The following is a 23,244-nucleotide window of genomic DNA, read 5'->3' as shown; positions in this document are numbered from 1 at the left end:
GGAGGACGCGGCTCGGGGATATTTCATCTATTTCATTTCATGTTTCTGTGTGTCGTTAAAAGATATCGACAGTGTCCCCCTTCACACTGACCCCCCCACAGTGCCCCGCCACTTTAAAATGGGACCTCCACAGTCCCCCACCCCTTAACACTGACCCCCCTACTTTAAAATGGGACCTCCACAGCAGCTCATCCCCTTAACTTCGACCTTCACAACAGCCCGCCCCTTTAACAGCGAGTTTCACAGCACCCTACTCCCTTGACAGTGACCTCCTCAGGGGCCCGCCCCCTTAACAGTGACCTCCACAGTGCCCGCCCCTTTAACAGTGACCTCCACAGTGCCCGCCCCTTTAACAGTGACCTCCACAGTGCCCGCCCCTTTAACAGTGACCTCCACAGTACCCACCCCTTTAACAGGGACCTTCACAGTACCCGCCCCTTTAACAGTGACCTCCACAGTGCCCGCCCCTTTAACAGTGACCTCCACAGTGCCCGCCCCTTTAACAGTGACTGCCCCTTTAATGCTAGGGCTACACGATAACATTTTGTTTCAACAATACAATGATAGGCTATAGTGTTGCACTGCGACTGCGCGATGGATGCATGTAGCAGTGTAGTCGTGCCCTATGTGTCGTGCGATTTATCGTCCTGTAGCCCGAGCCTGAAGCTGACCTTCCATCTTGGAAGGGAGCATCTCCTGTGGAGGAATATAGGAGCTCCCTACGCTGAGGTTCTCCGCCGCGCTCTTCAGGCGCTGAGTATTGAAGGTACCCCAATTCTGCACCTCCTACTAGAGGACCATTATAAGGGGCTCCACTCCAGAAGAAGCGCCACCAGCACATAACACATCTGGTCCCCCAGTTATCTCTGGATTGATTCATTGTGAGGACTGAGTCCTAATGTCTTGGACGTTCCTCCTTTTACCTTTGGGAGGGGGTCTCTCTATTCCACGTATTAGAGCCACAGGCTCAAGGCTTTCAGATTATTATGATCTATCCTGTCTGGACCTCTTCATAGCATATGTGAGGATATGCAGCCCACAAAGGCATAGCACCCATGATATGTGATATCTCCAGCATCTAAGGGACATAAACCACCTGTCTTGCAATGGTTAAATACGGCCAACCTGCACCTAGAGACCCTAACGTGCCTCAGAAAGCTCCTCATGGCCGAGGCAATATGGAGAAATGTATTACACAAGCGTCTGCCGGCGCTGCGCCCTCTGCTCATGTGGATCTACCGTTATCTCTGAGCGACGCACTGCAGGACGAACCACACGCTGCAGCACAGACGCGTCTCCCTCTATCAAGGGACAGCACAGAATCTGCAGGAAATGAATCAGGGTCTGCGCCATATTGGTCGCCGTGTGGATGGTTTGGAGGACACCACAGCAGAACTCTGCAATCATTCTAGACAAGTGGTCACTCATTTTCAAACATGTCAAGACCATTTGAACCAGCTGTGCACCCAAATGGAGGACCAAGATAATCGCAATAATCTAAGAATCGGTGGTCTTCCTGAAAGGTATGCTGCAGAATCTCTACTCTCAGCGGTGAAACAGGTGGCCATTGTGTTACTGGGAGACCACCGAGCATTGAGACCAAGAGCCAACCCTAACGATCCCCCAGGGATATTATCTGCAGATTTCTGGACTTCAGAGTTAAGGAAGACATGTTGGGGGAAGCCAGGGTAAGCCCCTCTTGGTCCTTTGAGGACCACCAGCTTGTGCTACACCAAGACCTAGCCCCTAGGACTCTGCACAAAAGGAAGCAACTGAAGCCTTTCACAGATTTGCTGCAAAATAGGAAGATATTGTATCGCTGGATGTTCCCAAAAATGTACTATTCGACGACATGAGGACCTTACGGAACTTTTATCAGCACTGGGGGACACCATGATCTCCATTGAAGATTGGCGCAGTGTCCAAAACCTACAGGCCTTTCCAGTAACACCAGCCCCGATCCCGTGGTCCACTGCAGACATGGGAAAAGTAATAAGAGAAGGAGTGATCGGCTGTCCCCTAAGCATCCCGATGAGGAGAGAACAGGAATATTATTTGAACATAAACATTTTCTTATGCTGTGGGAATACTCGTGTATCCTAAACTGGGACCCCTCCGTCCTTCTATCCTGTACTCGCTCCATCCCTAACCCTCACATAGACGGCCTAACGTCTCTTCCTATCTGTCTAGAGGGTGGGTTGGAATGGGGAGCGCCTCCATTGTTGTAGCTGCTATGCCACATTTCTTTTCTTTTCTTTCTTGAATATTCTAACCTCAAAATAACTTACGGTTCTTATAAATTAAGGTGATCCTGTCAGGATATTTCTGTTTAATTTGGAAACCTTTGCGCTCATCTTTGGTTTTCGGACCAATATAGGCATGTTTGCCCAGTTGTGCTTTGTGATCTTGTTAACTTCTGTTGTTTCTTCCAGACTCAATGTGATCCTGAATCGACCATGTCCATCGTGCCGTCTGAAATCCACCGTTCTCTCCTGTATCACGCTAAGTACTTACCCCACAAAACCACAATGGTACTACACCTAATGTCTATAAAGGTAAGGGGTTTAAATCCCCCCCTACAAGCGCTCTGCGCCGTGGAATGATGCTAATAGAACCAAGTGTGATGTACCGCTAGCTCAAGACACTCACTTAGTGACCAAAGATACCGGTAAGTGCTCTAATAGACATTACCCACATCTTTATTTTGCATCTTCAGAAGTTAAAAGAGCTGGGGTTCTTATAGGGCAGGGCCGTCCAACCTGCGGCCCTCCAGCTGTTGTAAAACTACAACTCCCACTCTTCCCTGCTGCAGGCTGATAGCTGTAGGCAGACTGGGCATGCTGGGAGTTGTAGTTTTGCAACAGCTGGAGGGCCGCAGGTTGGCCAGCCCTGTTATAGGGGTAGGACGCTCGGTCCAATTTAAAGCACATCGAACTATTATTGATCAAGCGGGACGATACATTATTCTCCTTTGCTCCATAAACCATGCTGAATACACCATAGCTAATGTCTATGTGCCTAACTCTCACCAAATCTCTTTCCTTACAAGGTTCTTTAAGAAGTTGTTGAATTCTGCCAGGGGTTCCATCATTCTAGGCGGGGATTTTAACTTGCCCATTGACCCTTCGATGGACTGTTCCAAGAAAACGGTGGGTCATCGGCCTGCGTTGGGTAAGCTTCTCAAAACGACTCCCCTACATGATATATGGAGATAGCAGCATGATACAGAAAGGGATCACACCTTTATGTCCCAGGTTCATATCTCCGAATCTAGAATCGACTACTTCCTCATCTCCAAAGACCTCCTCCATAAAACCACTCACAATAGGCAATATTACCTGGTCTGATCACGCGCCAACCTACCTCCACATCTCAGATAACTGTCCTAATCCGAACCCACCGCTTTGGCGCCTTAACTCATACTTGCTGAGGGATGAAAGTCGGCACCAATTATTCTCTAAAGCTTTGGACGAATACTTTGTTCTTAATGACACGCCAGATATCAGCGTCTCCACGTTATGGTGCGCCCATAAAGCTTCATGAGCGGCCTTTTCATTCAGACTGCGTCCAAACTTAAGAAATAATAGATAAACAGATGCAGGAAATCTTAGCTCGAGTAGCGGAGGTAGAAGCGCGACTTAAGGCGGCCCCTACAGATACACTATCAGCTCAACTCACAGACTTGCGCTTTCAACTGCGCTCTTTCCTGCTCTGCAAATTTGAAAAGGCCCTAACCCGTTGGAAGGCGAAGTGGTATCACTTAGGAGATCGGGCCGGGGCCATGCTGGCTCGTAGACTGGAAAATAGGGAGGTAGCCTCCTGCATAGGATCAATGAAGCAAAATAATGGAGAGAGGACTACACATCCCATCGATATTGCGGGTGCGTTTGCAGATTACTATAGTTCCCTCTATAATTTGAAAAATGACGGCGGCACCCCACAACCCTCCTCACATACCATACTGAATTTCTTAAAATCAGTGTCTCTCCCAAGCATTGCCCCCCAAGATTTGGAATTGCTCAATGCCCCCTCTCGGAACTGGAAGTAGATACTGCTATAAAATCATTAAAATTACATAAAGCCCCAGGCCCAGATGGCTTCTCGGGGGACTATTATAAATCCTTTAAAGTAAGCTTACTGCCATACCTTACGTGGCTCTTTAATACATTTCTACTCCCGGGTAATATACCCAAAGAAATGCTATGTGCTATCATCACGACAATCCCTAAACCAGGGAAACCTCATGATACCCCAGCAAATTTCCGCCCCATTTCTTTATTAATGACCTGAAGTTGTTCTCTAAGCTGCTGGCCCCGAGGATACGGCCCCGAAGATACGGCCCCGAGGATACGGCCCCGAAGATACGGCCCCGAGGATACAGCCCCGAGGATACAGCCCCGAGGATACAGCCCCTCCTCCATCATTTGGTGTCCACAGGTTGGTTTCATTGTAGAGATGGAACCCGTAGAGTGATCGATCTGCTCCAGCTAGCGGATACCTCCGGTGCACCCACGATATTTGTGTCGATAGGGTGCACTGGGGGTTTCTGACGGAGGTATTGAATCATTTTGGGTTCCGGGGACCTATTCTAGCAGCTATCTAAAATCTATACTCCCTTCCATCAGCTCGAGCTTTTATTCCAAAAGTTTTGATATAACGAACGGTACCAGACAAGGCTGCCCTTTGTCACCGTTGGCGATTGCGCTGGTGATGGAACCCCTGGCAGAAAGAATCCGCTCGGATCCAGGTATTTTAGGTGTACATCAGACATAATAGGACTGTACGCGGATGATGTCCTGTTATCACTCACGAACCCAGAGACATCTCTCCCAAATGTCATGGCAGTCTTAAAGGAATATGCACAAGCCTCTTTCTATAAACTTAATGTTCCAAAATCACATAATCTCCCATTTGCGATTCAAGAACATCTCAAAAGGGAGCTCCTGGCGAAAGCTCCATTTCAGTGGGCAGAGGATGGCATAACTTACCTGGGCATTTCACGAACACCTCGAATACTACATTTAGTGAGGAGTAACTTCAATTCCGAGAACAGAATTACTAGCGGATTATGCAGAGTATTCTAAGCGGTTTATGTCATGGCCAGAATTAATGTGGTCAAAATGATGATTCTACCTAAGATCCTCTATAAACTTAGACGTGTGCCCCTTATCATTCCACATAAAATATTAGAATCGCTGCAGTCGGACCTTATAAGATTGATATGGGGTAACAAAACGCCTAGAGTGGACCGACGAGCCCTGTACCCAAAGCTGAGAGAGGGGGGTCTGGGGGTCCCGGATCTCACTCGTTACTACAAAGCGAACCTCATTGAGCAGACTAAGGAGTGGTGGGCGCCTTCCTCGCCACAGAGATGGTATGAATTAGAATCCACCTACACAAAACTGGGCTCCCCCCCAGGCTTTCCTGCTGCCCAGTCCCTAGAGGCGCCTAAATCTTCGCCCCCTCTCTGGACTATGCGGGCGGCAGCTTGGACCTGGTGCCATTGTATAGAGAAAGGGAAGCTTTTCTCTGCTAAGAGATCGGAGATCCCACTGGTTGCGCTTACGTATGGGGTTCCCGATCTCTCCTTAGATAAATGGGAGAAAGCAGGTATTATACGTTTGGATCAGCAGTATGAAGGTGACACTATGAAGACATTTGAGACCTTGCATCATCCCTATGGTATACCTAATACTTGTTTCTATCAATACCTACAAGTTAGACATATGCTGCACAGAACGAGACCTCCCATTGTTTCATTGAATAAAACGACCTCTTTTAGTAAATATTTCACTAGTAAGACCGGTCGGGGGAAAGGCCTGGCGACTGCGTATCCTGCACTCGACCCTAGAAACAAAGCTCAACTTTATGGTGAAGTGGGAAGAAGCGTTGGGGAGCTCTTGGACGGTCGGGGAGTGGAGGGATGCTGTCCATTGGAGGATAGCTGCTGCCAAATGCATTCATCACATTGAACACAATAGGAACATACAGCTTAGATGGTACTCGGCTCCAGCCCGTGTAGCTCACATGGATCCGGAGTAAAGCTGCTCAAACTGCGGGGGAAGGGAAGCTTATCCCAGATGTGGTGGTCGTGCCCTATTATTCTCCCTTTTTGGAGGAAGATTTTTGACCTTATCTCGACGGTGGCAGCTTCCAGATGCCCCTCGACCCTCCATTAGCTGTGCTATCCATTGGAATAGGAGATTTACCTCATTCCCATAGACCGGTTATAATGGGCATTCTCTCGGCTGCAAGGAAGCTTATTGTGACCTCCTGGAAGCTGCCCATTACAGGTGACTGATGTGATCTCACTGGTAAATCAGTATATGCAACATGAATATATACACACACACACATATATATATATACACTCACCTAAAGAATTATTAGTGCCACCTGTTCTATTTCTCATTGATGCAATTCTCTAGCCAACCAATCACATGGCAGTTGCTTCGATGCATTTAGGGGGGGGCTCCTGGTCAAGACAATCTCCTGAACTCCAAACTGAATGTCAGAATGGGAAAGAAAGGGGATTTAAGCAATTTTGAGCGTGGCATGGTTGTTGGTGCCAGACGGGCCGGTCTGAGTATTTCACAATCTGCTCAGTTACTGGGATTTTCACACACAACCATTTCTAGGGTTTACAAAGAATGGTGTGAAAAGGGAAAAACATCCAGTATGCGGCCGTCCTGTGGGCGAAAATGCCTTGTGGATGCTGGAGGTCAGAGGAGAATGGGCCGACTGATTCAAGCTGATAGAAGAGCAACGTTGGCTGAAATAACCCCTCGTTACACCCGAGGTCTGCAGCAAAGCATTTGTGAAGCCACAACACGCACAACCTTGAGGAGGCGGATGGGCTACAACAGCAGAAGACCCCACCGGGGACCACTCATCTCCACTACAAGTAGGAGAAAGAGGCTACAATCTGCACGAGCTCACCAAAACTGGACTGTTGAAGACTGGAAAAATGTTGCCTGGTCTGATGAGTCTCGATTTCTGTTGAGACATTCAAATGGTAGAGTCCGAATTTGGGGTAAACAGAATGAGAACATGTCTCCATCCTCCGATGGCTACTTCCAGCAGGATAATGCACCATGTCACAAAGCTCCAATCATCTCACATTGGTTTCTGGAACATGACAATGAGTTCACTGGACTAAAATGGCCCCACAGTCACCAGATCTCAACCCAATAGAGCATCTTTGGGATGTGGTGGAACGGGAGCTTCGTGCCCTGGATGTGCATCCCTCAAATCTCCATCAACTGCAAGATGCTATCCTATCAATATGGGCCAACATTTCTAAAGAATGCTATCAGCACCTTGTGGAATCAATGCCACGTAGAATTAAGGCAAAAGGGGGTCCAACACCGTATTAGTATGGGGGCACTAATAATTCTTTAGGTGAGTGTAGATAGATATATATATATATATATATATATATATATCTATCTATATATATATATAAACGCTTGCAGTGTGGACTGCAGACTGATGGGGCGTTCAAATCAGAGTTTGGCTGACAACGCACTGTCAACTGCAGGATTCAGAGGGGGCGAGGGGCGTCTTTCGGTCCCCTTATTGGCTGGTCTTTAATCCAGAAGCCATTAGGCAGCGTTCACACACACACACCAGTTATTGGGAGCCAAATCCAGAAGCTCTTTTCCTCACACCCAATAACTCCTGGAAATAACGGATCAGCCTTAGGGCTCAGGCACCTGAACGTATTTTTTGTCGGTGTCCGGAAGTTGAGAGTGCGGTACTGGACAGAACCATGTCCACCCACTAAACTGGAATCCATTACCAGAAGGGATGTTGTGCTCAGCCTGGAGAAAGGGGATTATTAGAACCCCCCATACAGCAGCGGCTCCTCAGCATCCACCATACATGCCGGGTCCGGCTGGGCATGCGTGTTCTCGATGGGGGAAGGAGAAGACCCTTCTGTTGGTGGCTTGATCCCTTCTCCAGCCACTACACACTAGGTGGCCGGTCAGTCCTGCAGAAATTAACGGGTAAGGCTACTTTCACACAGCGTTTCTATTTTCCAGTATTGAGATCCGTCATAGGATCTCAATACCGGAGAAAAACGCTTCAGTTTTGTCGCCTTTCATTGTCAATAGGGACAAAACGGAACTGAACAGAATGGAGTGCTCCAAAAGGCCTTCTATTCCACTCGATACCTTTCCATCATGGATGTGGCGCAAAACGGATCTGGCCTGACCCACAATAGAAAACGGATCTGTCCCCCATTCAGTTTTAAAGGTGTTCATGACGGATCCGTCTTGGCAATGTTAACCATAATATAACGGATGCAGACGGTTGTATTATCAGTAACAGAAGCGTTTTTGCTGATCGATGCTGGTGTGAAAGTAGCCTTAAGGGGTTCTACCAAGACAAGTACTGGGGTCCCCTCTGACCATGAAAGGCTGAGCATGCGTGTTGCCCCTCCATTATCTCCAGCAGACGGATCCGTGTTCTCGTGATCAGCGGTCGCCCCCACTGATCACGTACTATCCTGCGGACAGGATACAAGTTGATGCCTGGTCTAATGAACAACTCGGGAGAGCAGTGAGGAGGAGGAAGGCACAGGAACTTTATTTACAGAGAATCGTCTGGATTTACATAATCATCCAAGAAATTGTAAGAGCGAGACAGCGGTGACACAAGCTGAAGGCCTCACATTTGGCAATTGAAAATTAATGACAGGAATTAACAGTTTCCAAATGAGCATTTAATGGACCTGGAAACGATCACAATGGATTTCTTCAGAAGTGAAGGAGTCGGGAGGCTTCCTACAATCCGCTGGATCTGCCCCAGTACCGGGATGGCACGGCGTCCTACACCTCTATAGGCCCGGAGTCAGACCAACCTCAGCACATGGAGGAGATCTCTCATCCCATAGACGCCTGCAGCCTATACTCTGCAATGCTCCTCAATATGGTGGGCCTGCCGCAGATGACCTCTCCCTACAAGTCGCAGAACAGCACCAAGTGCAGCGATCCGTCTGAACAGGCGAGACTTGGAGCCTATCATTTTGGGCCGAGACCCAAAACTATACAACACACAACACATGGGACGCACAAAACTGACATTTCCAGTATGAACAAGACTGTACAATAAAGGTGCATGGGACATCCAAGAGAAGTTGGCGTTTGCACCCCCGCACTAGCGGGCGGCCACGTGTCACTAGCATGGGGGTTACCATCCATGATTGTTTAATGCTACAATTTGTACAGCAAAAGACAAAACCTAATAGCAGCAAGTTTCACATGGTAAATACAAGGCGTTCTCCAAGGATTCACCGGGTGCAGAGAAAGTGCTCAAAGTCAAATATACAAGTAAAAAAAAAATATACCAAGGTACAAGCAACTGCTGGCGCCAAGGCTTCTGCGCTACAGACTAAACTTTTATACATTGGAACTTACCAGAAAGAAAAAAACGTATCATACACATTTACAAGAAGCATCGAAGATACCGTATTAGTACAATCCGCTGAATTTCCACTAAAGGAACGGTAAACTACAGTAATAAAGAAGTGTCACATTATAGTAATGATGTCAGCGTCACAATAGTCTCTTCCACTGACGGCTCCACTTCCTTTCACGTAGTAATTAACCCCCTATGGAGGTGAAGAAAATGTGGAACTGAAGAGGACATCCAGAAAACGCTTCTTAAACCACGTCACGCCCGGAATGCCACACATGTGGCACTGCAGCCTTAGGCCAGGGCTCAGCACCATCCTCCAGGAGCCAAGCCGGACATGATGGCAATCGTGGCAACTGCTGCCTGGGCCAATGTCATTGACTACATACGTCTAAAAAGGTCCGGGAGCGAATCATCGACTGAACCATCATTTCCACGGACGAATTAAAAAGACGTGAAATCAGCAAGAAGGCTTCCGATCAGCCACGGTCGTCAAAAGCTCCCCAGTCTATATACACATCAATATATAGTCAAGCTGACTGAGCGGTTCATTTTCTTGCCTATGAGGCGGGTGGTTCTGTTCTGTGACGTGGATCGCGTGGTCATTCTGTCAGGAAATAGCGCTCGCTCCTCTGCTGCAGCTTTTGCTATCTGAGCTTTCTTCAGTTCCCTGGAAAGAGGAAGAAAGTTGAGAATGAACAGTCCTGAATGGGGCTCACATCATCACCAAGCAGACGGTGGGGAAGGAGCCTTACTTCTGTAGAAGCGCGTTCTTAAACTTCTCGGCATTCAGCTCTATCCTCAGCTGCTCGGCGCTCTTCCGTGACGCAGACAGGAGAACAGAGTGTCTGACAAGGGCCGCAGATGAAGGCCGTTTCTCTGGATCTGGAGAAACCATGAGCTGGAAGAGCAAACCAAAAGGAACATTCACATAAGCACAAAAAATCCACCAGCAACACAGCCGGTCCAAAGAAAAGGTAGTGACACCGAGTGATGGTAAAGTCTGTACCGTGCCATGAAATAGACCTCACCTTGATTAGATCCATGAACTCCTGGGACAGCACCTGCGGCACATTGGGCAGCTTGCCTTGCCGAATTTCATGCCACAGGTCCCCATTAGTTGGGAGCGGTTCGGCCCCTGCAGCGCACCAGACCGTCAAGGCAAGAGAAAAAATGTCAGCTTTCGCCAAGTGAGAATAATCCTAGGAGCAAGCGGAAAGTAGTCAGGAGGCTGCAATATAACAGCACAGACATGAGAGGGCGCCGGAGGGCCATGTAAGCCCCAGGCTGTAAGGCCTCATGTTGTATCCACCTCCAACCCGCTTTACTGCATATTCAACACAGACCCAAAACAACAAAAAAAAACCCCACTGCATCCGTGTGTCCATCCTGCAAGGTAAGGAACACGTCCTATTCCTGATCATTTCTAGTATGCGGAAAGTCTCTGTATGTTGCAGATCCATGGTTTGCGGACTGCGATACAGACACGGTGGTGTGCATGAGGCCTGAGCAGCAGACACCACCCTAATACACACTCCTTACAGACTTCTCACACAAGCTCACCTCCTGTAAGACTTCATTGGCCAGAAAACGACTATCACCTTCCTCCACCTGTGGACTGGACACGAGGGTCACGTGGCCGAGGTCACCTGTACAGGAGGCAATCACACTGGTGAGCACAAGTCCATCCACGAAGCACAGACAACCCTGCTGAGTGCAAATACCTATTTTATAGGTCACTTTTCGGGGGCCGCCATCCTCGTCGTCTGCTTCATCCATCGTCGTGCTGGGAACCTTTGTCCGAGAGATGAATATGTTGCCTGTGGGGGAGAAGACACGTGAGTCCCAGCATCAGATGGGGCCACAATTCACACACCGCGCTGAGGTAGACGAAGACTTACTGGGCTTTATATCCATGTGCACCAGAGACATGGAGTGGATGTACTTCAGGCCCCGGGCCACCTGGAGCAGCAGGTCCTTCAGCTCGGGCTCCGTCAAGTAGCACATGGTGCGGTAGTTCTCACTGATGGCGTCTGCTAAGCTTCCTCCTGGAGATCAAGAACAATATGAAGAAGTCAGGAGGGTAACAGACAAACAACCTTTCAACTTTTTTGGGCGGGGTAAGGCTCCTCCATAGGTATCTACTACAAGGAGCATCATCATAACGGACGCTTCTGCTGGTTGTAGGCCTCTGTTCACACGAGTCGCTGCTAAGCCTCAGTAGTAGATTCAGTCAATATTTAATGAAAAAGAAAAACCTCCAGTGCTGTATGTAACACTACGCTCTCCATGAACCGGGCCCCTCACTGCATTGCGGCTCCGCAGATGACGGCCAAAGTCAATGGAATACATAGTGCTGATGTCAGCGCCCCTCCCCCACAGACTACTCACCATTACAATACTCGTTCTGAATAAGCATGTGATCATCCTCGGCCCACGCTGAATAATACTGCACTACATGTGGATGCTGCCCCAGCACAGCGTGAGCATACACTTCCCGCAATGCATTCTGCCTGTAAAAAGGAAACAGCAATTACTGGGACGCTCCCTGCTGCGCGTGCAACCGGCCTGACCATGTTGCACTAGTCACGCACATTCAGTGTCTCTGGCGCACGGGTGACTTTGAATGTTAAAGAGTTTCTAATAAAGTTTGTTTCACCGATCCAACAGGAGACGCCAACACTTACTCATCCACGGAACCGGCCAGGGGCTTCTTGGAGCGTTTAATGGCGTAGACGCAGCCGTCGAGCCTCTTGACACATTTATATACCGCCCCAAACTCTCCAGAGCCGATCTTCTCCAGCTCGTGGAACTCGATGGCGTAGCGGGACTTCATGTTACTCTCCGTAATGGTGATCCTCTGTGGAAGGAACAAGACCACGATTACCCCAGACCAATCGTTACAACCAGACAGGGAGCGACGGATAAGAGTGTTACCTTAGCTGGTCGGATGCTTTCCTCCATCAGCTCACAGTCGCTGCCTTCCATATCTTCACCACAGGAGCTAAAGAGTAATAACAGCGTTACAGCAGGACCAGAACCAGAACCAGTCCATGCAGAAACGGGGCAACGAGCGACCACCCACAAGACCATCATTAACCATTAGTAAGTTTATAGGGTAAAAGAAGCCGAGCCTAGGGGGATGATCACAAACAGGTATGAGGAGCCATCGCTATATGCAGCCGGTGGAATCTCTCTGCCCGCCCCTTTAATGACCAGACACCCGTCAGTTACAGCTAGCACAGGGGGAATGCTCACTCGTTCCAGTGCGCCCTCTTCCTCCTCCGGCAGCCTTCGTTGGAGCCCTGCAGATCCAAGGACACAGGGGTGAAGGGGTTGATGTTCACTTGGGGGGCGAGGTACACGCAGTCCCTCTTGTCTGACTTTTCCAGGTCTCTGAACAGGGCGACTCCTCTGTTCCTCAATCCGCTGGAGCCCAGGCCGCGGGCTTTGGAGAGTAAACTCTGCGGGAGAAGAAGATCACGTGTGACATGAGCGGATTTCTGCACATGTGTGAGAGGAAGGCTGCCCCCGCTGGTGGATTAGGGAAACTGCGTGCAGTGTAAAAATCAGCAGGATACAGCCACAGAAGCAGTCACCAGAACATGTATGAGCAGGCGCCCCCTGACGGCAGTGTACCCAGCGGCGTCACCCCGGGGCCTCACACACTGCTGCAGCACAGTGAATGGAGACCTCATGTGATAGGAAGAAGCCCCTCCCCCGGCAAATTCCAGCAGAGGAGAGGGGGAGGGGCACAGGACCCTCCCAAACAGGGTCCTCACTGGACTGATCCAGCCGAGGCCGACACAGAAACTCCCTCCAGGACAGAAGCCTATTCACAGCCGGCAGTGCACGCAGCGCCATACACACCGCGCCGTGCACGCAGCGCCATACACACCGCGCCGTGCACGCAGCGCCATACACACCGCGCCGTGCACGCAGCGCCATACACACCGCGCCGTGCACGCAGCGCCATACACACCGCGCCGTGCACGCAGCGCCATACACACCGCGCCGTGCACGCAGCGCCATACACACCAGGCCGTGCACGCAGCGCCATACACACCAGGCCGTGCACGCAGCGCCATACACACCACGCCGTGCACGCAGCGCCATACACACCACACCGTGTACGCAGCGCCATACATACCACACCGTGTACACAGCGCCATACATACCACACCGTGTACACAGCGCCATACACACCACACCGTGTACACAGCGCCATACACACCACACCGTGTACACAGCGCCATACACACCACACCGTGTACACAGCGCCATACACACCACACCGTGTACACAGCGCCATACATACCACACCGTATACACAGCGCCATACATACCACACCGTATACACAGCGTCATACATACCACACCGTATACACAGCGCCATACACACCACACCGTGTAGTCGTGTACACAGCGCCGTACACACCACACCGTGTACACAGCGCCATACATACCACACCGTGTACACAGCGCCATACATACCACACCGTGTACACAGCGCCATACATACCACACCGTATACACAGCGTCATACACACCACACCGTGTACACAGCGCCATACATACCACACTGTATACACAGCACCATACACACCACACCGTGTACACATCCGGCAGTATACAGCTCCATACATACATGTGTACACAGTCGGCAGTATACAGCTACAGGTCTTTAGTACTGCAGTGGTATATACTCTACCCCTGGTCTGGGATAAGACAAGCGATGACACAGGCTACGCTGCAGCAGCCGGCAGGTCTACGGGGACCACAAAACCTCATTTTGGAAGGATTTAGCTATGAACTGAATCTCGCAGGGAAAGTTACACAGAGCCACAGGTAGAGCTGGGGGTGTACACACATCTGTACCCTCCCCCATGCAGCCAGCTGTGTGTACACCGACACATACCGCCCTGACCTCCGCAAATACAGACCCTCTACAGCCGACACCTCACACTGTACACCACCGACGACACTCACTGCTGCCACCACCACCACAACCCAGCATGACCCCCAAGAGGTCCAGGAGGAAGCACTACTGTATATAACCCCGGGACCAGGCCGCCGCACAGCCAGACCCGCTGCTGACATCTCCAGCCACTGCCGCCGGCACCCGCTAAGTATACACCACAGGAACGGCCGGAACTGTAGTCGGGGCAACGCTGATCAGGGATTCTTTCAATACATTAAAGTAGCAGAACCAACAACATGGAGCATATGGCAAACCCCGGCCGTGTAGGGTCAGATCTATAGGCCCGGGGCGTGGACAACGGGGGTATATTATGTATGGTGACGCGGACTCAGGGTGTCAGCCCTCTCTGGTGGGCACCTGTGCTTGTCAGGCAGCATAGCGGGTGACCCCCTAATGTGACAGGTTGTCAGGCCGCATAGCAGGTGACCCCCTAATGTGACAGGTTGTCAGGCAGCATAGCGGGTGACCCCCTAATGTGACAGGTTGTCAGCCCTCTCTGGTTGTCAGGCAGCATAGCGGGTGACCCCCTAATGTGACAGGTTGTCAGGCCGCATAGCAGGTGACCCCCTAATGTGACAGGTTGTCAGGCAGCATAGCGGGTGACCCCCTAATGTGACAGGTTGTCAGGCAGCATAGCGGGTGACCCCCTAATGTGACAGGTTGTCAGCCCTCTCTGGTTGTCAGGCAGCATAGCGGGTGACCCCCTAATGTGACAGGTTGTCAGCCCTCTCTGGTTGTCAGGCCGCATAGCAGGTGACCCCCTAATGTGACAGGTTGTCAGCCCTCTCTGGTTGTCAGGCCGCATAGCGGGTGACCCCCTACTGTGACAGGTTGTCAGCCCTCTCTGGTTGTCAGGCCGCATAGCAGGTGACCCCCTACTGTGACAGGTTGTCAGCCCTCTCTGGTGGGCACCTGTGCTTGTCAGGCAGCATAGCGGGTGACCCCCTAATGTGACAGGTTGTCAGCCCTCTCTGGTTGTCAGGCCGCATAGCAGGTGACCCCCTAATGTGACAGGTTGTCAGGCAGCATAGCGGGTGACCCCCTAATGTGACAGGTTGTCAGGCCGCATAGCAGGTGACCCCCTAATGTGACAGGTTGTCAGCCCTCTCTGGTTGTCAGGCCGCATAGCAGGTGACCCCCTACTGTGACAGGTTGTCAGGCAGTATAGCAGGTGACCCCCTAATGTGACAGGTTGTCAGCCCTCTCTGGTTGTCAGGCCGCATAGCAGGTGACCCCCTACTGTGACAGGTTGTCAGGCAGTATAGCAGGTGACCCCCTAATGTGACAGGTTGTCAGCTCTCTCTGGTTGTCAGGCCGCATAGCAGGTGACCCCCTACTGTGACAGGTTGTCAGGCAGTATAGCAGATGACCCCCTAATAAGACAGGTTGTCAGGAAGTATAGCAGGTGACCCCCTACTGTGACAGGTTGTCAGGCAGTATAGCAGGTGACCCCCTAATGTGACAGGTTGTCAGGAAGTATAGCAGGTGACAGGTTGTCAGCCCTCTCTGGTTGTCAGGCATAGCAGGTGACCCCCTAATGTGACAGGTTGTCAGCCCTCTCTGGTTGATGATGCAAGCCAATTGTACCTGAAGAAGGGGTTAAACCCCGAAACGCGTTGTACCACTTGCTCAAATAAATATCAACCAATATCACTCCAACTATTGGGTGGTTTTTGCGCCACGGGACACCTTTTCTTTTATTTGAACCACTGGCCTTCTGCGGGATTCCAGGCATCCCTGAACAGAAGTATCCATCCCGGGCTGCACACCATCCGTTGTGAGGAGTTCATGACACTTTGGTATACGTCCACATTAGAGTTGTGCCTAAACTAGCACAACTCCATCAGGTGAGCCTCCCCAGTGGAGATACCCTTTTATCCATTTTCTCTACGTTATTACCCTATGGTGCGCCATTCTTTTTTGTTCTATAGTGGAACGACGCCTGTTTCTGACACAAGCCCTCTCTGGTTGTCAGGCATAGCAGGTGACCCCCTGAGGTGACAGGTTGTCAGCCCTCTCTGGTTGTCAGGCATAGCAGGTGACCCCCTGAGGTGACAGGTTGTCAGCCCTCTCTGGTTGTCAGGCAGTATAGCAGGTGACCCCCTACTGTGACAGGTTGTCAGGCATAGCAGGTGACCCCCGGAGGTGACAGGTTGTCAGCTCTCTCTAGTTGTCAGGCATAGCAGGTGACCCCCTAATGTGACAGGTTGTCAGGCATAGCAGGTGACCCCCTAATGTGACAGGTTGTCAGGCATAGCAGGTGACCCCCTAATGTGACGGGTTGTCAGGCATAGCAGGTGACCCCCTACTGTGACGGGTTGTCAGCCCTCTCTGGTTGTCAGGCAGTATAGCAGGTGACCCCCTGAGGTGACAGGTTGTCAGGCATAGCAGGCGACCCCCGGAGGTGACAGGTTGTCAGGACTCTCTGGTTGTCAGGCATAGCAGGTGACCCCCCCAATGTGACAGGGTTAGGGTTAGACAGGTTGTCAGGCCTCTCTGGTTGTCAGTCAGTATAGCAGGTGACCCCCGGAGGTGACAGGTTGTCAGGACTCTCTGGTTGTCAGGCATAGCAGGTGACCCCCCCAATGTGACAGGGTTAGGGTTAGACAGGTCGTCAGGCCTCTCTGGTTGTCAGTCAGTATAGCAGGTGACCCCCGGAGGTGACAGGTTGTCAGGCAGTATAGCAGGTGACCCCCGGAGGTGACAGGTTGTCAGGCATAGCAGGTGACCCCCCCCAATGTGACAGGGTTAGGGTGAGACAGGTTGTCAGGCATAGCAGGTGACCCCCTAATGTGACAGGTTGTCAGGCAGTATAGCAGGTGACCCCCGGAGGTGGGGGGCTCCAGGGTGGCACTCTTACCTTTGGGGTGTGCGGGGTGTCGAAGAGGCGCAGCTTGCGGAAGGTCTTGTGGGGCGGGGTGCCCGGGCAGTCCGGGAGCGGGGAGCTGGAGCCCTCCCGCAGCTGTCGCCCGTACGGGGAGCCGCAGGTGAAGAAGTCTCCGGGGGACTTGACAGGAGAGGAGCCGATGCCCTCCTCCTCCTCCTCTTCTTCTTCTTCCTCGTCGTCGTCCCAGGGCCTCATCCCGGGGCTCTCGTGCGGGGGCTGCCCGCTGGGGGAGTCCGACTCCTGGAAGGCCGAGTCCTCGCCCGTGCTGTTGCCGTCCTCCTCCTCAAAGTCGCTGGCGGAGAACATCAGCTTCTGGCGGATGTCCGGGTAACTCATTATCGCGGCGCTGTCACCGGGAGAAGCTGCGGGTCAAACGGCTCTCCTTCCCCGGGCGGTGCGTCAGCAGAACACGCCCTGGGGCGCTCACCATGATACGGGGACCGGGGCGGCTGTGTCCGGGCGCTAGGGCGCGTCACTCGGTTCAATCCTGGGTGTGATCCAGCCGTTCAGTCAGCGATACTCCGTCCAGTCAGCCTCAGCCTGGCGCGACCGTTAGTCACAGGAGGTGGAGCAGGGGGCGGGCCAATGGGAGAGCGCATGCGCATGACGTCAAGAGGCGGGGCCAGGAACGCCCAATGCTAGCGCTCAGACCTCTGAGGGCGTAAGACGGGGCCGTGGCCGACCAATGGCGGCGCCCCAATAGTTTCAAAATGTCTCCGACTGCGGCTGCCCGAGAGCCTCGTGCGCGGCCAGCGAGATTTGGGCGCGAAGTAATGGTGAGGGGCGTTGCAATAAGAGTCATGTGACATTGATGATAAACATACTCTACCCTCCCCCAACGGGACACGTAGACTGTGACGAATGGTGGCACCGCCTCCCCATCCCCCCACTGAAGTGTCCCCGTGAGTGACCCGAGGGGATGATGTCACCCGAGAAGATGCAGCAGGAAGGACTGCGGGCGTAGGTGTGTGTAAACTGGGGCGCACACCCGAACGTAGGTCACTCAGAGTCACTTACCTTTGGTGACTCTCTTGTTACCTCAGACATGTAATATATACAGAGACCCCTCATATGTTACCTCAGACATGTAATATATACAGAGACCCCTCATATGTTACCTCAGACATGTAATATATACAGTGACCCCTCATATGTTACCTCAGACATGTAATATATACAGAGACCCCTCATATGTTACCTCAGACATGTAATATATACAGAGACCCCTCATATGTTACCTCAGACATGTAATATATACAGAGACCCCTTATATGTTACCTCAGACATGTAATATATACAGTGACCCCTCATATGTTACCTCAGACATGTAATATATACAGAGACCCCTCATATGTTACCTCAGACATATAATATATACAGAGACCCCTCATATGTTACCTCAGACATGTAATATATACAGTGACCCCTCATATGTTACCTCAGACATGTAATATATACAGTGACCCCTCATATGTTACCTCAGACATGTAATATATACAGTGACCCCTCATATGTTACCTCAGACATATAATATATACAGAGACCCCTCATATGTTACCTCAGACATGTAATATATACAGAGACCCCTCATATGTTACCTCAGACATGTAATATATACAGAGACCCCTCATATGTTACCTCAGACATGTAATATATACAGAGACACCTCATATGTTACCTCAGACTGTAATATATAGAGACACCTCATATGTTACCTCAGACATACAGTAATATATACAGAGACCCCTCATATGTTACCTCAGACATGTAATATATACAGTGACCCCTCATATGTTACCTCAGACATGTAATATATACAGTGACCCCTCATATGTTACCTCAGACATGTAATATATACAGAGACACCTCATATGTTACCTCAGACATGTAATATATACAGAGACACCTCATATGTTACCTCAGACATACAGTAATATATACAGAGACCCCTCATATGTTTACCTCAGACATGTAATATATACAGTGACACCTCATATGTTACCTCAGACATGTAATATATACAGTGACCCCTCATATGTTACCTCAGACATATAATATATACAGAGACCCCTCATATGTTACCTCAGACATGTAATATATACAGTGACACCTCATATGTTACCTCAGACATGTAATATATACAGAGACACCTCATATGTTACCTCAGACATGTAATATATACAGAGACACCTCATATGTTACCTCAGACATATAATATATACAGAGACACCTCATATGTTACCTCAGACATATAATATATACAGTGACCCCTCATATGTTACCTCAGACATGTAATATATACAGAGACCCCTCATATGTTACCTCAGACATGTAATATATACAGAGACACCTCATATGTTACCTCAGACATGTAATATATAGAGACACCTCATATGTTACCTCAGACATACAGTAATATATACAGAGACCCCTCATATGTTACCTCAGACATACAGTAATATATACAGAGACCCCTCATATGTTACCTCAGACATACAGTAATATATACAGAGACCCCTCATATGTTACCTCAGACATGTAATATATACAGAGACCCCTCATATGTTACCTCAGACATATAATATATACAGAGACACCTCATATGTTACCCTCAGACATATAATATATACAGTGACCCCTCATATGTTACCTCAGACATGTAATATATACAGTGACCCCTCATATGTTACCTCAGACATGTAATATATACAGTGACCCTCATATGTTACCTCAGACATGTAATATATTACAGAGACCCCTCATATGTTACCCTCAGACATGTAATATATACAGTGACCCCTCATATGTTACCTCAGACATGTAATATATACAGAGACCCCTCATATGTTACCTCAGACATGTAATATATACAGAGACCCCTCATATGTTACCTCAGACATGTAATATATACAGTGACCCCTCATATGTTACCTCAGACATGTAATATATACAGAGACATCTCATATGTTACCTCAGACATGTAATATATACAGAGACACCTCATATGTTACCTCAGACATGTAATATATACAGAGACCCCTCATATGTTACCTCAGACATGTATATATACAGTGACCCCTCATATGTTACCTCAGACATGTAATATATACAGTGACACCTCATATGTTACCTCAGACATGTAATATATACAGTGACACCTCATATGTTACCTCAGACATGTAATATATACAGTGACCCCTCATATGTTACCTCAGACATATAATATATACAGTGACACCTCATATGTTACCTCAGACATATAATATATACAGTGACCCCTCATATGTTACCTCAGACATGTAATATATACAGAGACACCTCATATGTTACCTCAGACATGTAATATATACAGTGACACCTCATATGTTACCTCAGACATGTAATATATACAGAGACACCTCATATGTTACCTCAGACATATAATATATACAGTGACACCTCATATGTTACTCAGACATGTAATATATACAGTGACCCCTCATATGTTACCTCAGACATGTAATATATACAGTGACACCTCATATGTTACCTCAGACATGTAATATATACAGAGACACCTCATATGTTACCTCAGACATGTAATATATACAGAGACCCCTCATATGTTTACCTCAGACATGTAATATATACAGTGACCCTCAATATGTTACCTCAGACATGTAATATATACAGAGACACCTCATATGTTACCTCAGACATGTAATATATACAGTGACCCCTCATATGTTACCTCAGACATGTAATATATACAGAGACCCCTCATATGTTACCTCAGACATGTAATATATACAGTGACCCCTCATATGTTACCTCAGACATGTAATATATACAGAGACACCTCATATGTTACCTCAGACATGTAATATATACAGAGACACCTCATATGTTACCTCAGACATGTAATATATACAGAGACACCTCATATGTTACCTCAGACATGTAATATATACAATGAGCCCTCATATGTTACCTCAGACATGTAATATATACAGTGACCCCTCATATGTTACCTCAGACATGTAATATATACAGAGGACACCTCATATGTTACCTCAGACATGTAATATATACAGTGACACCTCATATGTTACCTCAGACATGTAATATATACAGTGACCCTCATATGTTACCTCAGACATGTAATATATACAGTGACCCCTCATATGTTACCTCAGACATGTAATATATACAGTGACACCTCATATGTTACCTCAGACATGTAATATATACAGAGACACCTCATATGTTACCTCAGACATGTAATATATACAGTGACCCTCAATATGTTACCTCAGACATGTAATATATACAGACACCTCATATGTTACCTCAGACATGTATATATACAGAGACCCCTCATATGTTACCTCAGACATGTAATATATACAGAGACCCCTCATATGTTACCTCAGACATGTAATATATACAGAGACCCCTCATATGTTACCTCAGACATGTAATATATACAGTGACCCCTCATATGTTACCTCAGACATATAATATATACAGAGACACTTCATATGTTGCCTCAGACATGTAATATATACAATGACCCTTAATATGTTACCTCAGACATATAATATATACAGAGACCCCTCATATGTTACCTCAGACATATAATATATACAGTGACCCCTCATATGTTACCTCAGACATGTAATATATACAGAGACACCTCATATGTTACCTCGACATGTAATATATACAGAGACCCTCATATGTTACCTCAGACATGTAATATATACAGAGACCTCATATGTTACCTCAGACATGTAATATATACAGTGACCCCTCATATGTTACCTCAGACATGTAATATATACAGAGACACCTCATATGTTACCTCAGACATGTAATATATACAGTGACACCTCATATGTTACCTCAGACATGTAATATATACAGTGACCCCTCATATGTTACCTCAGACATGTAATATATACAGTGACACCTCATATGTTACCTCAGACATGTAATATATAACAGAGACCCCCTCATATGTTACCTCAGACATGTAATATATACAGAGACCCCTCATATGTTACCTCAGACATGTAATATATACAGAGACACCTCATATGTTACCTCAGACATGTAATATATACAGAGACCCTCAATATGTTACCTCAGACATGTAATATATACAGAGACCCCTCATATGTTACCTCAGACATGTAATATATACAGTGACACCTCATATGTTACCTCAGACATGTAATATATACAGTGACACCTCATATGTTACCTCAGACATGTAATATATACAGTACACCTCATATGTTACCTCAGACATGTAATATATACAGAGACCCTCATATGTTACCTCAGACATGTAATATATACAGAGACCCCTCATATGTTACCTCAGACATGTAATGTATACAGAGACCCCTCATATGTTACCTCAGACATGTAATATATACAGTGACACCTCATATGTTACCTCAGACATATAATATATACAGTGACCCCTCATATGTTACCTCAGACATGTAATATATACAGAGACACCTCATATGTTACCTCAGACATGTAATATATACAGTGACCCTCAATATGTTACCTCAGACATATAATATATACAGAGACCCCTCATATGTTACCTCAGACATGTAATATAACAGAGGACCCCTCATATGTTACCTCAGACATGTAATATATACAGTGACCCCTCATATGTTACCTCAGACATGTAATATATACAGAGACCCTCATATGTTACCTCAGACATGTAATATATACAGTGACCCCTCATATGTTACCTCAGACATGTAATATATACAGTGACACTCATATGTTACCTCAGACATGTAATATATACAGAGACCCCTCATATGTTACCTCAGACATGTAATATATACAGTGACACCTCATATGTTACCTCAGACATGTAATATATACAGTGACCCCTCATATGTTACCTCAGACATGTAATATATACAGTGACCCTCAATAT

At 48.2% G+C, this 23,244-nt stretch overlaps 1 protein-coding gene and 1 long non-coding RNA gene across 6 annotated transcripts; one reads left to right on the top strand and one right to left on the bottom strand.

Annotated features, from left to right (window-relative positions):
• Nucleotides 1-8,570: 8,570 nt before the first annotated feature.
• WEE1 (WEE1 G2 checkpoint kinase) lies at nt 8,571-17,881 on the bottom strand. Its single transcript, XM_040409443.1, has 11 exons — nt 17,262-17,881; nt 12,679-12,884; nt 12,358-12,424; nt 12,108-12,280; nt 11,812-11,933; nt 11,322-11,468; nt 11,145-11,240; nt 10,984-11,069; nt 10,452-10,622; nt 10,176-10,321; nt 8,571-10,090 (listed from the first exon to the last, which is right to left on the bottom strand). Exons 1-11 carry the CDS (start codon nt 17,622-17,624, stop codon nt 9,940-9,942), a joined length of 1,728 nt encoding a protein of 575 aa, XP_040265377.1. The 5' UTR covers nt 17,625-17,881; the 3' UTR covers nt 8,571-9,939.
• On the top strand, nt 15,365-17,229 carry LOC120980377. 5 transcript variants are annotated; one of them, XR_005774518.1, is made up of 6 exons: nt 15,382-15,512; nt 15,553-15,689; nt 15,747-15,859; nt 16,453-16,509; nt 17,062-17,088; nt 17,181-17,223. It is a non-coding gene; the product is annotated as an uncharacterized LOC120980377 (long non-coding RNA). The 5 variants fall into 5 exon arrangements; XR_005774516.1 differs by lacking the exons at nt 16,453-16,509; nt 17,062-17,088; nt 17,181-17,223 and adding an exon at nt 15,928-15,958 and having other exon boundaries at nt 15,365-15,495; nt 15,747-15,886; XR_005774515.1 differs by lacking the exons at nt 16,453-16,509; nt 17,062-17,088 and having other exon boundaries at nt 15,747-15,886; nt 17,181-17,229.
• Nucleotides 17,882-23,244: the final 5,363 nt, after the last annotated feature.

The sequence above is a fragment of the Bufo bufo genome, chromosome 10, assembly GCF_905171765.1.
Source record: "Bufo bufo chromosome 10, aBufBuf1.1, whole genome shotgun sequence".
Classification (NCBI taxonomy): domain Eukaryota; kingdom Metazoa; phylum Chordata; class Amphibia; order Anura; family Bufonidae; genus Bufo; species Bufo bufo.
Note: the sequence above shows the minus strand (reverse complement) of the source record. Positions and strands in the feature narration are given on the sequence as shown.

Excerpts from the sequence above, each read along its gene's own strand:
- WEE1 (XM_040409443.1), bottom strand. The coding sequence starts at position 17,624 with ATGAGTTACCCGGACATCCGCCAGAAGCTGATGTTCTCCGCCAGCGAC. Across the intron at positions 12,281-12,357 it reads AAAGCATCCGACCAGCTAAG|AGGATCACCATTACGGAGAG; the intron begins GTAACACTCTTA and ends TTCCTTCCACAG. Across the intron at positions 11,934-12,107 it reads CTGGCCGGTTCCGTGGATGA|GCAGAATGCATTGCGGGAAG; the intron begins GTAAGTGTTGGC and ends TCCTTTTTACAG.